This window comes from Notolabrus celidotus, chromosome 1 (assembly GCF_009762535.1).
Source record: "Notolabrus celidotus isolate fNotCel1 chromosome 1, fNotCel1.pri, whole genome shotgun sequence".
NCBI classification, from domain to species: domain Eukaryota; kingdom Metazoa; phylum Chordata; class Actinopteri; order Labriformes; family Labridae; genus Notolabrus; species Notolabrus celidotus.
In genome coordinates, this window is record NC_048272.1 from 8,398,464 (window position 1) to 8,417,293 (window position 18,830).

General features: G+C 38.0%; 1 protein-coding gene across 1 annotated transcript; it reads right to left on the bottom strand.

The window, feature by feature from the left end:
• Positions 1–4,903: 4,903 nt before the first annotated feature.
• On the bottom strand, positions 4,904–10,561 carry srsf3a (serine and arginine rich splicing factor 3a). The gene is made up of 7 exons (XM_034681816.1): positions 10,430–10,561; positions 9,737–9,788; positions 7,840–8,050; positions 7,609–7,743; positions 5,918–5,956; positions 5,714–5,800; positions 4,904–5,598 (listed from the first exon to the last, which is right to left on the bottom strand). Exons 2-7 carry the CDS (start codon positions 9,741–9,743, stop codon positions 5,571–5,573), a joined length of 507 nt encoding a protein of 168 aa, XP_034537707.1. The 5' UTR covers positions 9,744–9,788; positions 10,430–10,561; the 3' UTR covers positions 4,904–5,570.
• Between the last annotated feature and the right edge of the window lie 8,269 nt (positions 10,562–18,830).

The window sequence follows — 18,830 nt, forward strand, 5'->3', positions numbered from 1 at the left end:
GTCTGAGCAATTCATTATCCATATCCCTTTCCCTATTTTCTTTACCTGAGACAGAACCCCGTTTGGGAAGGTCTTCTGGCATTTCCATAGAAAATGATTGTTCACATTGCTGCTGATCTACTGTTAAACTTGCACGTAAAATAGTGAGCTCACCAACAAGTGTACCATCATGTGCATTATCTTCACCTTGATTGCCAACTTCTTCCTTCCAAGCAGTGTCAGCTGTGTCCGTTCCTTCCAAGACGGTGTCCATTGATTTTTCCTGCATTGCATTTTCTTCTGTTAATGACATTCTTGTTGTATCAAGTTGTTCGTTCTCCCCTTCATCTTGAAAAACATACTCTGTAGGTCTGTGGCATGACTCAGCTGTCAAGTCCTTGTCTTGTTTATTGTCATTTTTCTGATCTTGGGAGTTGAGGGCATGATATGGTAGTACGGCTTGTGAAGAAGATTTGCCCTCCTCAACCCCAACAAAGACACCTTCCCCTTCCTGAATACCTGTTTGCTCATAGCTGGGTTTTATATCACTTTTTACACAGCCCTCGATCATTTCTAGCTGACTTGGTGCAGTGTCTTCTCTTTCTTTGTTGCTGATCTGTTTGAAATCATTTTCATGTAAATCATTATTTCTTTGGTCTAAATCCTCAATGTTGATATCTTTTGTAGGATGCTCTTCCAGCATGTCATGAAGATGTGACCCCAGCTGCGTGCTTAGAGAATTCACACTACTCTTCAAATTCAACTCAGATTGGTCGATATCACTGTCTTCAGCTTCAGCAATTAGTTCTTCTGATTTTTTTTCGGAGTATTCTGTGGCATCATACTTCACATTTTTAGAGTAGTTATCGATTTCAGGCACTTCTTGCATCTGTTCCGGCTCAACATCCGGGTCATGCACTTCTCTAAAGGCCTCCTCTGAAAGAAGAGCATCTTTGAGGTCTTCATTATAAGTATCATTTTTCTCCAATGCATCAAGTGTCACACCCACTGATTCATCTGACTCCTCTTCTCTCAAGTCTGTCTTACTTTTATCATGACCATGTTGGACATTTATACCAATGAAACTTGGCATGTCGGTCCCTGTATGGCTAGATATGATGGGGCTTTGAAGACCAGAATGTATGAAGGCTGAGTCCAAAGTGCCATCATGTGTCACGGGCATGGTAATATCAGACTCACTACCTTGACCTAATTCTTCCTGACTATCTCTGTCTGTCTGTGTTATATCCAGTTCCTCATTGACCTTGTGTTCATCAAATAATTCCGGCACAGAATCCTTGACCTGCTGTTGGTCTTTATGTCTTCGGCTGGACCCCATTTTTTTCCGGGTCTTAATGGGTTTGAAATCTGTGTGTGTCTGCTCTTCGCTACTGTTAGAAAGGTTCTTGGGTTGGCTGACAAAGGGAGAACTTGTGTCTAATCCTTTAACATCAGAGTGGATTCCTTCCCTCGCCTGTGTGTTCAGCACATTTTCAACAGGATTTGGATTGTCCTGCATGGTTGCAAAATCAATACTTTGCTCAACTAATCCAGGTCTGTATGTGTCACTGAAGTGGTCTATTAGGTTTCCAGAAATCATTGCAAAACTTTCTGTGGCATCATCAGTCATCCCTTCAGGGTGGATATGGATTTCTTGAATTATTGTTTGCTCAACTTCCTGTCCTTGTTCATGCACCTCAGTTAAATTATCCTTTGAATACAGAGTTCCCATGACTTCAGGAAAGCTCAATTTCTCATTTTGTGGTAGTTGTAACACAACCAAAGAATCCATATCTTCTGATTTTGACTCACTCCTCCAATGGCTGTCCTGTAAATTTACATCTGACATGAACAATTTGGTCGCGTTATCAGTTCCCTTGCTTTCTTCATCTGTTGCCATATGCAAGTTAGGAAGTCTTTCATCCTGTGCCCCCATTGATGATTTGATGTTAAGTTTTTGACCTGCTGTTGAACTTGAATGTAAATTTGAACTGCCAAGCTCAGACGTGTCAGTAGTTGTACAAACCTTTGCTTCATCTTTAACTTCATCGCTCACTTCTTCAGTGTTAGGTGTATCAAATGTGTTCAGCTCTTCCTGGGTGGTTTCTTTTGATTTTTCTATCACTGCTGTCTCTTCTGTTGATGAAATTATTTCAGTTTCAGGAGGTTCATTATCCTTGGTCCATTCAACATTTTCCTCAGCAGGTTTTTGGTATAACTCAGCAGTGGGCTGGAGGCTATTGTCGGTTTGCAGAGGCCGGGAAACATGTAACCCTGATTCCAAAGTTTGAAAAGATTTGCTCTCCTCTGTTTCCACAAGTTCTGTCTTTTCAAAATGATCTGTTTGCTCAGAGTTAAGTTTTATATCATCCTCTACTCTGCATTCACTCTGAACAAGTGCAGTGTCCACTCTATCTTTGTCACTGGTCTGTGGTTTCTCATCACAACACTCTTTTCTGTTGTTAAAAGTCTCCATGTTGTTTTTCATAGAATGCTCACCCAGTGTGTCATCAGATTTTGTATCTTCCTGCTTGGTAGCAGAATCATCAGATGTTTTAACAGGGAAGTCAGATGTGTAGTGTGTGTCACTGAATTCTTGTTTTATCAGGTTTCCAGAAACTATTTCCGAGTAGTCTGTAGCATCTTGTTTCACATTTTCAGACGACTGATCAATTTCAAGCAAGTCTTGCATTTGTACTGGCTCAGGTGCATGTACCACTTTTTTAGCATCCTCTGACTGATGAGCACCTTCGACCTCAGGTAAGGTGTACAACTCTCTTTGTTCCTCAGTTGCGGATGAATCCCGGAATGGTGATACAAATGTTGCTTTCTCTGTACTGTATGTAGTCACAGAATGATCTTCAGGGCTGCTTTCATCCTTCAAGTCAAGAAGTTGAGGATTTTTTTTCACTGGATTTCTAAGTTCGTCAGTTTGATGAGTCTCAGAATCAGCCATCTCTTCTAGCGTACCTTCTGTTGAATTTTCCTGCCATGCTGTCTCAATCTGTAATGACCCAAGTTTCTTTCTGATCCCAAAGGGGTTGAGGCCTGTGTTATGCTCACCCTTTGTTGCGTAATTGTCATGAGGTTTTGAGTCAAAAGAAGTGTTTATTTCTGATGGCAGCATTTGTAAAGAGGATTCAGTAAAGTCATCATCAGCAAGAGATATTTCTGGCTGCTGGTGGAACATCCGTTCAGGGGTAAGTTTCATATTATCATCAACTCTCCCTGCAATCTCATTCACTTGACCCAGTTTAGCGTCAACACCATCTGCGTCACTGGTCTGTGGTTTCCATATATCGAAAACATGGTGATCCTCATTATTGTTGTCAAAAGCCTCAAAGTTTTCCTTTTCGTTTTGCTCATCCTGTTTGTCATCAAAAACGAAACTTCCCGGCTTTGTATCCCCGGTATGTTTCACAATAAACTCTGATTGGTGCATTGAAGTAACTCCAGCTGGGTCCACTGGGTTTCCAGAGATTATTTCAGAGGGATGATTGTTATCAATTTTATACATTTGTGTTTGCTCCATCTCCTCCTCACTGACCTTGCTATTGACATATGAATGCTGAGCATCTTCAGATAAGCTGATAATCTTATTTTGTTCATCTTTTATAAGCAGCTCCTCACTTGGTGGTAGAAATGTTTCTCGCCCTGTGTAGGATTCAATTCCAGTAAGTTCTGTAGGGCTGCTTTCATATGTGGTTATCACCGTTGTGACAGAGAACTGTGAGTCTGCCAACTCTGCATTTGACTCACACGCCAAATTTCCATCCTGTCTTAACACTTCTGTGTTCTCCTCTCTGTCATCGCTCTCAGTCCCTCTTACAGAATGCACATTAAGAAGTTCTTCTGACAAACACAAAAGGCTTTTGTGAGTCCCAGACACATCATGCTCACTGCCTGGACTAAATTTTTCCTGCTTCGAAGGTTGAATTGCCACTGACATCTGAGCTGTTTCAGGGCTTCCACTACCCTTAGTCTTTTCCTCAACTTCCTCATTAGGTTTGGGGGGTGATTCTGTCGCCAAGTCCTTAACATGCTTTCCTCCTTTATTTCTTCGACTAGACCCAAGTTTTCTTCTGTTCCCTGACAGCTCTGGTGAAGTTGGACTTTGGGTTTGAGATACTAAATTGTCAGGATTAGTAAATGCATTTACTGATTCCGTGTTTTCTGCTGGCATACGGAATTGCGCAACAGTGTTGCTGTCCGTTACAAGGAACTCATCTTCAGCTGTTATATTTTGATTTGTTACCCGACGACGTGAACCAAGCCTTTTTTTCTTTGCACCTTGTGCGGACATGATTTCTAATCCTCTTTCCTAAACCACGAAGCATTCAGTCATGCAATGGGTTAGCAAATGAAGGTTGAATCTAAAACGGCACAAGAAAATGTAAGACTGTAAATATGTTCTATACTAAAAAATATCAAAAGCAAGTTATTTCTTCAGATTTAGACATAAAACATTGAGGTGCATGTAGTTTCAAGACTTTTTGCTTCTAACTTACAATATCACTTTCAATTGACAATTAGTCAGTCAGCAAGGATTAAAAGTTTATCAAAACTGTGATAGTGCCACAGGTCCACTACATAATTTTTTATAACAGTTCATGCACTTACCTCTCAAATCTTGCACATGGCATATCACATGAGCTGCTTTGTAATGTCATCAGCCTGAATAGTAGCTACATATCACACGTCAGGGTTGTTCCTCAACTGCAACTATCACTGATAGCTTCCTGTGTTGGTTACTTGCAGCATTTCACAGCACAGCACAAATATACAGCACTTCCTGAATCGAGCTGAACTTTTCATGTTTACATTCCAAAATTGTATTTTATTATTGTACTTAGTGAGTTTCTGTACACAATTATTTTCTTACTGGTCTATTAAAATACAACCATTCAAAAGCAACACAAAGATGTTACCTTGGAAAAACATTTATTGAACAAGTTGCATCAAGACAAACTGTCAGAGCTCAAAGAATCCAGCTAAGATGAATGGCGTAAATGCTTTCTTTTGCAAAAGTTAAGAGAAAAATACAGTTTTACACGTGGTAAGCTTTAAGAACAGCCTGCAAGCAACAGCCCCAATATTTACATGTTTCCCATCTGCTTTCTGTCATTGGTATAAAGTAGGCTCCTTACATAACGATACAGCTCACAGTAACCCATTGAAAGTATTTTAAAAGTTGACCAAGAATAAAAATAAAAAAAATAGACAAAAAAAATTAAAACATCACACAAACTTTAATCCAACCATTAAAAATAGGATGACAATGCAAAACTACCCAGAATTCCATTTCAGAACATGCAGTGTACCACATTTTATCGAACGCTTTATAGAGTGAGTCCCAAGGCAAAAAATGTGTTTCAGTAAAATGGGCAAACCATACCATGTGAACCATCAAAGGAAAAAAAAGTTCAGTCCTTTGTTGGTTATTGAAAAGACTGCTATTGCACGAAATGAGTCTTGGCCAACCATGAACTGTCTTGAGCTGGCAAACACAATCTTAAAGACCAACAGGACAAAAAAGAATAAAAGGCAGATCCTAACCGACGCTGGATTTTTAGAGGAGCCATAGATTGAGGTCACTTCCTTTCGTTAGACCGGGAACGACTGTGAAATAAACATAAACATAATGAATTAGAATGAAATGATAGGTGATTATAAAAGTTCTTAAATGTTAATACTCCAAGTACATCATGAAAAAACTCATTAAACTTGAACTTACCTCCCTGATCGTGAGAGGGATTTTGAACGTTTACGGTTCTTGTCTTTGGAGACAGACCGATATCTGCGCTTGTCTCTTGAAAGAGACCTGGCAAACAAGACCAGAAAATTAATCATAGGTGAATCAAAATGTATGGGAAAAAAACATTCAGAATCTATTACTAACAAACCACATTTTAGATAAAAACAATTGTTACAAGCTTACCTGCTGCGACTGCGGCTGGTGGACCTCCTCCTTGGTGATCTAAAATGTATTTGAGGTTCAGAAATGAAGCAAAAAATTTAGAAAGGAACTTTGTACTTTCTATCACCAGCTAGGTATTCCTGATCCGTTAAGAGACAGCGGTTGCACATGGAAACGTGGTTACACATATTTCCTTGTCTGGTAATAAAAGGATCATCTGTATTCATGAACTGCATCAAGATAACTCTTGAGGCAAATTTGTTGGATGAGCACAAATTATAAAGCCAGTTTTCAGTACATACAAGATCAGGGCTTGACATTTAATTGTCCAGTAAAAAAAAAAAAAGGTAAATCTTATATATCAGCTTTGATCTGCTTTATACTGGTTTTCAACAAGGCACACAGCTTTTGCAGAATGGCCTTCATTGAGGCAGCACTAAAGGCAAATAATCCTGAATAGGAGTGTTTTATTCATTAATAATTTAAAGATATTTTCTTGGGAAAATGGGGTGAACAGAGTACCTCTTTTTTCCAGTACATATCTTTGAAGATGGCTTAATGTCAAGCCATGAAAATGCACTCAGCAGCACAACTACATAATGAGCATCCAATAAACCAAGTTTATTTTTTGCAAATGAAAATTGAATACTGACAGCAAAGTTCCCTGACCACAACTTTTGATCTTTAGATTTTGGCAGATCTGCATTGAAGGTGGTCTAAATGGGAAAACCATCAAGCAGCTTTGAAAGCTACACTAAGCAAAAAAAAACTACAAAGAGCAGGATAAAAGCGACTTACTATTTTGGGGGATTTGGACAAGATAGAAATGACGCAAGGACGCCAGACTGATGGTGAGGGAGGTCGAATTGCAGAGAGGATTTGCCACATGATGCAAATGTTGGAGATATGAAGTAGCTTGGTAGCTGGTTGGAAAGGGTAGTTGTTGATTTACCCTGCCTTTTTGGGGGGTAAGGATGTGAAAGGATGTAAGCCAAGGGCTGTTCCCGTTGACACAGTAGTTGTGTGGAGAATAAAAAGGGCAAAGACGCTGATTGGCTGAAAATGTGAAGTGGACCGCTGTCGATTGGGTTAAGGTCGAAGGAGGAAGAGGTGGATGCTGGGAACTGCATGCTCAGGAGCCAAAAGGTTGGTGGAACCTGACGGCTTGCGGTGCGCCTGGGTCATGTGACAACACCAGCCAAGCTGATTAGGATTCGCTGGACCGCAGTCACATGATGCTGAAAGAGGACTAGTTGACTGACTCAGATGGTGAGAAGCGTGGTGGTGACTCTGCAACGGGGTTCATTTTATTAATATATGGCAACTGAACTCAGAGGAAAAAGCAAAATTTAAATTATTTAAAAACCTCAAAGAAAGAGAGTTGCATCAAATCCTGTGGTAGCCAGATCCACTGATTATCTATTGATGAACTCAATAGCAATCAATTAAATGTAGGCCATGGAGACAACCAATCCAAAACTTTACCCTCTTCTTTGGATTAATAGATGTCCAAGATCTCATCTATGTGAAATTTTAACAGGTAGGATTTTTTTTTTTTACCACTGATGAAGGAAGTCAGATTTAATCTGCTGTGCCAAACTCATATTTTGGAATAAAAACTAATGCTAGTAGAGTGTGGGGAATGTAAATCTGCAAAAAACTGCATATGACACTGTCAATAGAACACAGACTGAATGGATTGAAATACATACCTTCGTCTAACTTGAGGGCTACGTCGCCTAAGATTATCCCGTGGGCGTCTATTCCAGGTTTGAGGTATGCCACGGTTCCTAGAGCGCTTCTCCCCAGTGGATAACTCGACACGCACTTGAGAGCCACACAGTGTCCTAAAAAAAAGTCAGCAAGAGAGGGAAAATGCAAGGATATCCCCAAAACAAGATGTCCAAAAAGTTAACAAATGAATAACACATTGATGTGTGTACCTTCCATCCAATTCTCTCACAGCATCAGCTGCATCTCTGGGATCTTCAAACTCTACAAAAGCAAAGCCGGGGGGATTCCTCGCAACCCATACACTTCTTAAAGGACCATAGTAGCCAAAAGATCTTTCTAACTCCGTCTTGTTCCCATGGTTTCCGAGATTCCCAACATAAACCTTACAGTCAAGGGGACAGTCTCTATGAAAAGTAGGGTCTGAAAGAGAGAGAGAGAGATGTACACAAACATTGAGAGCTATGATGAAAGTTGCATGTGGGGTGTTAGAATGTATTCCATAACACCCATTAAAAACTTGTAAGCTAAATGTACGATTTAATCCCTGCATGCATTTCAATTAGGGATGCACCAAAAATTCAGCCACCAAAAATTGTGCTTTTTCGTTTTTTGGCCGAAATACTTTTATCACCGAAACATCACGGCCGAAAACAGAATGTTGCGATGACGCAAGCAAAAACCACGGCCAGCACGCGCTTGTCTTGATAAGAGCCAACATGTCTGCATCCGTTACTCCTTTAATAATATAATAAGCACTAAAGCGTCAGAACCATACAACGGGAAGAGGCGGAGCAACGCTGTCCATTTTTATTTACAGTCTATGATTAGCACACGTTTCACTGAGATCTATTCAGATCCTCTGCACTTCATCGTGACTGTACTTGATCCGCGTAATAAAGATCATTGCTTTGATGTGGGAATAAAGCAGCGCGCACAAGAAATTATCCAGGCTGCGATGGATGCGGAGAACCCGCTTGGAGACGGGGAAGTGCACAGCGCAGGAAGGAGAACAGAGCACAGAAAAAAGGACTCGTCTCTCTGAACCAGATGAGGCGCATGCACCCCCGCTGTCTGATATGTTCAATGAGATCCTTGATTTTAATAAGGTAACACACATTCTTAGCCATAAATGCAATGGTACTAATAACTGTCATAATAATCTATTTCGGTGTTTCGGTTTTCTCATTTTTGGTTTTGGCCAAGAATTTTCATTTTGGTGCATCCCTACTTACAATACAAGAGGTCACAGTAAACTCAAGAACTTTATGCTGACTATTTTTCCCTGTTTATTATATTATTCAGGATAAACACAAATTGTCTAAGTGTTGCATAAGCTAATAGTCAGGTAGCTGTAACCACATAATTGTCAGTCTCCCAATCTAACATCAATGTCAGCCTTCAGGGCAGAAGCCATGGTTATTTCCAAGCTAACAAATGTGATAAAGCATGAGAAGTAAATTCTATAAATGATTTTATGTGAACATGAATGGCATTCATCAGTTTTCTGTCCTTTCAATCAAGGGCCCATGGCAGTGATCATGGCTGCCTCATGCAGACGGATAAAGTACACATTGTACACCAGCAGGTGTGCTGGGGAGTGTTGATCCAGCCATGTCCATCATCACCTTTTGTAGACATGTGTACAAAATGTGTTTTAGCAAACTCCCGAGACAGAATGAGAACATTGCATGTTTTCTTCAAACATCAATGTAATACTATTAAATGCAACATTTTTGTGTTTGATTCTTGTGTAAATGTAATGCATCTGAAAACCAGTTTGATCTTCTGCCTCTACTCGCCCTGCTGCACTTGCAGTTGGGTTTCAACTACTGTAGCTTTCTTCAGAAGGTGGGGTAGCTGATGTTCACGTATTCTGAGGCAGAGTTATGAACCACAAAAATGAGAGAAAAAAAATTAACCTGCAAAAATACATACACAATGTAATTTAAAATCAATCTTCTGATCAAGTGATTGGAGTTTCTTCTTTTTCAGTCATCACCAAAACTGGTAAGACTGGATACACCACGTTCGCAGTGTTGTTTTGCAATGAAGGGGAAAGTGGTACAAGGTATCAAATGAGTTAAAGAGTCATAAAGAAAAACTTACCTGCCATTTCCACAAGTTCAAAATGTTGGAGGTGTTTAACAATCAGATGTGCCTGTAAAGAAAAGAGGCAGACATTGTCATCCGATTCACAGCCCTTATGACAAAATCCTCACACGTGTTGAAGAACAGGTCCAAATCTGAATGAAAAGTGGATTTAGTTCACTTTCTCTGGCAGAATATGAAGTCGTCGACTCTGTGGCTACGTGGAGCTCCTGTGAAGCTGCGTCAAACCACACGAGGCTGTTCATGTTAAGCAGTAACTGAGTGACATGTCATTCATAAATGAAAGTAAACTAACTGTATAATGATGTCTTTCATTTTACCTTAATACGAACGTTGGCGTCACTTTCCAGCGCAGAGCTAACGCTACTTAGCCAAAAGTTACGCTTAAGCTGAACCAAAAAAGGACTCGGATATGAAGCTATAATCGTTTATTTAACCCAAACGGCCTCTCTTGTGTCACACCTACATTTCAGATATGTTTGCTGCCAGTCCCTCAAACCGCCCAAACAGCTATGCAAATAACAACGCTGTGTTAGCAAGAGCCACATGAAGGAGCGAGTTAACATGCAGGATACAAAGACCAAACAGTAACAATGGTTGGAAATTAAATACAACAAACAACAAACCATACGACAAAGGAAGTGTAAACTCTTGCATATACATGTGTCGAGGAAAAGAAGCTTATTCTACCTGCAGCTCGGCTGAAGTGTTGACGTCAGGTAACTCTGCTCGTCTGAGCTGCTAGCTTAACTTGTTGTTAGCACCGAGCCGGAAGAAAGCACGAGCTCACAGGATGCCTTTCTTCTTCTTCTTCTTCTTCTTCCTTGGAGTTTATTGGCGGTTGGCAAACCAGCTTATAGGCGCATTACCGCCACCAACTGGACTGGAGTTTGGACCAGGAGATTCCAGGCAGGAAAATAATTATATTAAATCAGAAAAAAACAAAAAATGATAATAATAATACTAAATTCGTTTAACTAATCCACAATCACTTAGAAACTTAATAATCCCGGTGTATATTTTACCTGCTGCTTTCCCTAACAACCCTGCCAATGAAATATTGTTATGCTTTGACCGCTTCAAAAATTCAAAAAGGTCATTCCTCATAAAACTATATCCTATACAATTAAGTAAGACATGTTCCACTGTTTCAGGTTGTCCACAATGGTCGCAGTTCCCCGTTGGGAGCACGCAACTTCTATGTAATGTGTGTTTGAGACCTGTGTGACCTATTCTCATGCAAGTGATTAGTCTTTCCTCCCTTCGATTCCCTCCCACCATTCTTCTGTCACTGACTTGTTTTGAATGATGTGTAGGTGCCTTCCTGTGTCCAAATCATCCCAGTACTCTTGCCATACTGACTGTGCATATTTATTAATAAGTGTTTTGGCTTCACTTTTACTTAATGGCACTTGGAAGTCTATTTGTCTCAGCCTTCAGGATGCATACCTTCTTCTTCAGCTGAATTCAGGGAAATTACCTCTGTCTATGGCACCTGACAGATGGTCTGTCAGAGGAACTGAGAGAAGTTCAACCATCCGCTGTCCTTTATTACTATTATAACAAAAAGTCAGGGTCCTTGAAATAGACATTCTATTCTGTAGCTGAGAGAATAATAAATGTCCGAAAAATTTTGGGCGAAACATTTTTAGGATTAACTTGCCACTAATAATAACTGCATTAGATATTAGGCCTAGTTCACATTTATAAGGAAAAATGTATTGTAAAAAAAAGTAATATTGCATAAAAAAATAATCCAGACGTTTTTGTCCTCCTTCTTTGATCATAATTTCATGACCCTCGAAATGAATCTGGTAAAATTTAGTGAGGGACCCTCATCCAGGTTTGGTAACCACTGGATGAGACTACCAAACTGATTTTAAAAAATTAAAAACAATCCTTTCACCACTGTGTGGATGGTCAATAGGTGAACTTGCATCCTTTAAAAAAAAAAAGACAGATTTCCTGTGATAACAAATAATCTAATTGTTTTCTTACAATCTCAATTTATTTTTCTTGGTCATTATTCTTGTTTGAATGACAAAGTTGGTTTTCCCATTATTGAGGATCAATCCATATCGTTATCTTCAGATGACAAAGCTGGTTTGATGATGGCAGGATCTTTTTCTGGTGATTTAGAAAACAAGGCTGGTCACTGTGATATAAATCAGACCCACACATGTTATGCTACCACTGAGGTACATTCAGCTTATTTCTATGTTTGTTTTGTGTTCTGTGTCAATATCTTGAGGAACCACCTGAAGTTAACTTAATATAATGGGGAAACAGATTAAATGCAATTTATGTATGACTGCTTCGGGCTTCCATATCGTCAGTACTGATTAGTGGTTTTCTTTTGCCTAAAATAGTTCATACGCACTTTTAAAACTTTATGTAAACTTAGTCTTTAGTTGTTGTTTTTTCCAGTTTAGCTCATACATACAGTACATAGTTTCACTTGAACCCATGCAGATTAATTCACATGTGATTCAATAGTTGTTATGATACCTAACCAAGTAAACACCGCAAACAGCTGCTCATAAGTGTTCGTTAGATGCTGTATGTACACTTCCTGTACAGAGACACATTTGGTGCTGAGTAGAGGAAGTAACAGAAGTCTTTGTAAACTCACTCACCCTGAATCTAACCTTTCACTCCTCACAGAATAAAATCAAACTGATAACAATGCAAAATGCTTGTTTAATCTTTCTTAATTATTTTTGCCTGGAGTAAAAAATCTTCATTACAATGCTGGCAACAGAAACACGATATTTAATGAGTTTTAATTACAAGGTGTATTTTACATTGTTTAATTTCTGGGTTTTATTAATTTATTTATTGAAATTGATTCAACCAGGAAAATCACATTGAGATTAAGAATCTCTTTTACATGTGTGTCCTGGCCAAGATCAGCAACAGCACATTCCAACAAAGTTACAAACAACACAAAATTCTAAAACATGACAACAAATCACGTTACCTAAGATCAGAAATTAAAATGCTTAAACATCTATTCGGCAGACTTGAGAAAAAAACATAATTTGATGATAAACTGGTAAAACCATGAAGAGCCATGAAAAATAAAGTTAATAAAAGGTTGATGAAGAAGAGTTGTTAAAGAGGATCCCCAAAGGGAACACATTGGCAAAGTGTGTAATTATTCTGAAATAAATACAAGAATATCAACACACAAATATTCTAAAAAAGTATAGAGGTGTTAAAGCAAAATAAACTACATGTTCAATCTCACTGGGCATCCATTGTACACCAGTGGCGGTAACAGAGGGGGTGAGAAACTCATAGAATAGCACATTTTATTCAATAAAGATAAAATTATGGAGGCTGGCCTCTTTAGTCAGATATATTAATGTAAGTTTGTCCTTCATTGTGGCTGATTTAATTTCAAAATTGTGAGTGTATTTATTCAAGAACTGTACTTCCAAATCTACAAAGTAAGTTACTTGAATATTTGCCAAGATACATGCTTCTCTCTTATATATTTCAGTACAAAATATAGTGCTTTTTATTCCCCTGTGTTCTTCTTTCAGTCAGATACAATGCAAACTATCCAACAGTATATTCAAAGTTTCACACTTCTTAGTGTAACAGCATTAAAATTCCTCTAATATAAAAAAACTCCATCACAACAATCTGCACATTAACATCAACATGCACCATTCTCTTTTCATAATTGATACTTTAACATAACCTGAACTTCATATTTTGATAACTGCATGCTCTAGGTAATTAAATGTTATTTCTCGGAAATTGTGTGACATAATACTGCATGTAATGTAGTATTGCATCACTGTTGTATTACAACATTAGCTCAAGTAACCATCTGTACATTTCTTTCGCACCCTTATTGTGTTCAAAAAAAGTTTCATCATGTTATTTGATGGAGACGTATGGGCAGTTTTTGCAGGGCACATTAGGCTTGTTTACAATGAGAAAATAAACTACATAGAAGAGTCTTGCTGAAGTTGAAATTAAAAATAGTATTCTGCAATAAGTCAGTGTTTTAATGTGTTGTCTACATTAGAGTCAACGAGGAATAATTTATTTAGGGTCCTTGGCAGACACAGCGGTAAAGAACTTTTGCTTCAGGGGGCAAAAGTTCAGGGATAAGAGGGATCACTGGAGGAGATTACTCCCATGTGTGTAACACGGATGCCTAGAACACAAACAAAGAGCATTATGTTGCTCAGCTCAAGTTCAGTGGCTGCTTGCATGTGTGTGTGAGAGAACAGTGTTTCTCTAACCCTTTCCTCACCACCTGACTTTTTTATATCACCAAAAAAAGAACTCGGTGTGTTTTCTTTGAACACATCCTCCTGCTGCCATGGGATTCTCCTTTTAGCTGTTTAAATGAAACATCTTTTTTTCTTCTCGTGCCTCCACTCAGGCCGTGTTTTTCAATCAGATTAGTACAGCACATTCTGTTCTGTTTCACTTCCTGATGACTGTGCAGCCTGTATCCCTGAATGAACTCACCCGCGTGCTTCTGGTTACACCAAGACAGAAGCAGACAGACCTTTTCTCGCTAGTGTAGGTCGGACTTCAATCCCTCATTCAGTGTGTTAGCAAAGTATCAACGTGTTTACTTACTCATTTGAATAAATACTGCAACACTTTTTGAGGTAGGAGCTAATACTTGTGTCTTTGAATAGTAAGTGGCTATAAAGCTCAAGAGATGAATAACAACACTATATAAAAATAAGTGGTTTATTTCTATTTTCAGCAGCAACAAACTGTTCATTTAAGGCTTTCAATGATAATTTGCTTTCTTGAAGATTGCTCAAAGTGTGTTCATGCTCAGTTCAGCTCAGGTCAATCAGTTCATTTTTGACCTCAACTTCTGCATACAAGTCTGGGGAACTTGCCAACAAAGCTACCAGGACACCGCAGAACAGACGAGGGCTGAGAAAACAAACAAATCTGCACTTGAACAGGAGTGAACTGTCATGGGGATTTAAGAAGTATAAAAATTTGTTGTTAATACATTCAGGTGGGCTTTAGAGCATGGTGATACCTGGCTGTGTAATTAGATCACAGGCCACAGCCAGCTTTTCCTTCTTGCTTCCAGTGTGAATTAAATGTACTGATAGGAGAGAAGGTGTGAAGCCTACTTTCTTTCGATAACCGATTGTGCCGAAGATTACTCAGCCGCTTGACAATGTTCCTGTGGGTTAGCAGAATCAGGTTCACTCTTGTTATGTCACCTTTGTAATTAACAGGATCATCATGTTCCTTTCAATAGCTACCTGGCTGTCTGCCAGCAGTGTGTGGTCAGACAGTGCTCACCACCTCTGATTGTAGGATTCACCCTCAACAAACCTGCAATAAACTTTTCACTCCCTGAGTGCCCCAGAGAAAACAAGGAGGAACAAACTCTACCATATGAACAATTCTCAGTTAATTTAAAGTAGGTATACTTACAGTGTGAATATATGTCACATATCGATAGGTTTTAATAATATCAATCCAAAGATATGATCAACATTAAGATACACAGCAGCCACAGCTAAACATGCTACAATGCAAACATCCTGTCTGGACATAATGCTGTAGCAGCGGCAGCAGACCACAGAAGCATAGAACCAAAGCCATAAAACTCTTTTTGAAAAAAAACAACTTTTCTGGGAACTTCAGCTGCTCTCACCCACTCTCCTGATGTATCAGTCTTTCTTCAGTTAATGTTTGCAATAACTGATCTTTATACATTTTCAAACCTCTCAGCTGTGCAATACAAGCATTATCAATGTGCAGGTTAATGTAACACAACATAATTGAAAATGAAACCACTGACTCTTAAGCATTGTGTCTTCAAATACCAGTGTTTTCTTTCTGGCTGTTCAAAGTTTGTTAGGAGAATGAGAATCAAAGATCATTTCTGCTTATAATAAAAGCTTGCATAGAATAATGGTCAATATCATATCCGACCAGTGAAACTTATTGATTGTGAGAAGTTATGTTCCCTGTTTAAACAACCTTTTATGAGTGTTTATGTATATGTATGTGGCAACTTATCTCATATAGACCTATCAAAAATGTTGCTCCTTGAGCAATCATGTGAAGCAGATTTCCACAGCATGTGGTTAAAGAACTGCATTCAACCTTCTCAACAACTCTTCACTTCTACTCACTCTTGCATTAGCTCTAATGGCATGTATTGACAATCTGCCACTGAAAAGATTAATGAAGAGATTATAATTCTAGCAGATGGAGTAAAGTAGGTGATTTTAAAATGCCCTGGTATTGCTCCTGAATCGATGTAAATTTTGCAAAGTTCAGCATTTCTCTAACAGCAATTAAGTCACTTAATGCTGCAAGGATGTTGTAATATTGTGCTGTGGGTAACGTTTTCTTGTTTAAATTACATGGACTAATAAACCTGCCTATTTCTACCCGTTACTACAGACAAGAAAGCAGGAGGTGATTTTTTTTGGAAACTGTGAGAATATACAGGTCAAAGCCAAATTAAATGAGAGTCCACACGGGGGGGAACTTGTGGCTTAGAATATAATTAAAAGTGTCAAAGTGTATTTTAATATAAGAGACACTTATTCAAACACACTTTTGAGTTTATAGTTCACTGTCATATTCATTATAGTTTAAATTAAAATGTTGTATGCTATGCATTGGTTTGCCATGCTAACTTCTCTGTTTTCTTTGCAGATGCATACAGTACTTTCAAAATAAGAGCTCCCTGAAAATAAAGTCATTACCCTTTGTAGCTATAGTTGAACATTTTATATTTTAAAATGGACTACCCCAACTACACTTTACATTTCTTTGGATGTGTCCTTAAATTTCATGCACCTTATTATTACGTAGGAAACCTATTGCTTAAGAAACAGGTCAAATCAGGTTAGGTGACCTTATTTCACAGAATAAATTATAGGGGCTCAACAAAAAAGCTGGACTATTTACTTAGCAGATTAGAATTTAATTTACAAAATAAGCTCTTATTGAAAAAGATGTGTTATACAGGTCCTCTAATTAAAATAAACAATTTGTTATGGGAAAAGTTTTATAGGTGTAGTTTATTGTTAAATACTTTTACAGTAACACTTTTATTGGTAAGATGAAAACCACAAGATACAGTAACAGGTTATGTAGGAAGTGATGAAAGATAAAATTATTGTGTCAACTGCTGCAAAACATCTGTTTTATCTTCGATACAGATGAAGATTGAACTTTCAAACAAGAACTCATAAAAGTAGATGCATTATACTTTCTTTAATTACAAAAAATGATTACCCAACAAGAACTGGGTTAACAGGTATATCACTTCACAATTTGACAGCTATTAAAATGCAAAAAGGAATCATTTTAGTAATGTACCTGATGGTTCTTGTCTAGTTAGACTTTCTGCAACCTTTAACTTCTATGTGCCCTGAACTTTTAACTCTAAAAACGTCAATATTACCTCAACAAAATGTTGCTTTAAAGTTATCGAACTATTTTTACACAAAATGTTTAGATAACTGCAAGGAAATGGCAAAGTTCCATAAAGTCCCTGGACAGTCATATCAGAATAACAGGAATGTGATTTACTTATTACTTATTTACATAATTGTTTACAAAGGCAAGTGCTGTTCCACAAGCATGAGGAAACAAACACTGAAGGGAAGCAGTAGACTGTCCTAACCTTAAGTCCGCCATATAGGTCAATAGTGCAAAAGTTATTCATGACTTAAGTTTATGATAAATGGGCAATAATGGCTATGGCTATAGTTGTGTGCCATGTACAACCAAAAGCCAACTGTAATTTCCTTCAAATTGCATGTATAACACTACACACATATCCTACAAAACATCACTTATTGTATGTCATGTCATGTATGAAATTCAAATCAGATAAACTTAATATACACAACACATACAAAATAGTTACGGTGCTAAAATGTAGCCAAACTGAGACTTAACTACATGTTACATGTGCATGTCAAATATGAACATACACACATCGGGATGTGTTGGGGAATTATAACTCGGATTTATAAGTTCAATCATAGTATTGTGATTCTCTGTGTAAGCTCATGATGTCATCTCAAGAATGTGAGGAATTCACATTTGAGTGATATACAGATGTTAATCAGCTGGGTGGCACAACTGGTATTGGTCTCTGATATAGTACTGTTATATCCATAAAAAGGTAAATAGTTAGACTCTCATTGCAAATTTGCTTCTAGATATAAACCTTAATTTTAGGTTTAAGTAACATCTTCTTAAAACACTTGCTTCTATAATTCAAAAGATAAGAACTATCTAGCGTTTGTTATTGTTTGCTGGGAAACCTGGAACATGTGCTAAGCTTGAAATGCTTATTTTTTCATGCTAATCGTAGCATTAAGAGAATAAAGGATATAAATTTGGACAATAATAACTTTGATATTCTCAACAATGAACCTGGTGTAACTTCTTGGAGCAGTAACACTGAACAATATAAAGCTAACTTGTTTTTTAGCTTGCTTGGATAACTTATGGTGCGCTAAAATTTCTTGCTAAACTAGTTTACAGAAGTATATATCTCCTCAATTGACACAGATGTTTCAAAAGTTAAATTCGGTTTTTATAAATCAGTTGAGTTTGGATGCTAATTTGGATGTCCATGGATGACAAAAGGAAGTAAAAAAAATTTGAACAACAGTATGAGAAGGTTTGTATGAACACAGAGCCTAAGTAGTTTTTCCTCACAAGCTGCAAGATTGCACACATGAGCAGAGAAATGTTACATGCAGCTGTTGTGAACCCACTTGCAAAGCTAATGCATGGCTTGTTTGACTTGCATGCAGGGCTCTTTTGCATCCTCACAGGAGGATCTCATATTTTCTTGCAAATGTTTAACATCATAAGGGCGCCATAGACTTACTGTTGTGTTAAGACTATTACTAGCATCCACTGCAGTCCACGTTATAAATCATAAATTAAAAATGTTAATGCTCATCTTTTTCTTACTTGCATATTATTATCATCACCATGAAATATAAAATTTTTATGGGCCTTTGTGTAGATGCGCACTTTTCCTTATATGTATTACACAACAGGTTAATACCAGCCTAATTTAAAGCATTTGCACAATTTT

Bases quoted from the DNA above. Each gene is read 5' to 3' on its own strand.
- srsf3a (XM_034681816.1), bottom strand. The intron at 5,801-5,917 runs GTAAGCTTGTAA...CTTGTTTGCCAG, and splicing joins ACCAGCCGCAGTCGCAGCAG to GTCTCTTTCAAGAGACAAGC. The intron at 5,599-5,713 runs GTAAGTTCAAGT...TTTATTTCACAG, and splicing joins TCCCTCTCACGATCAGGGAG to TCGTTCCCGGTCTAACGAAA.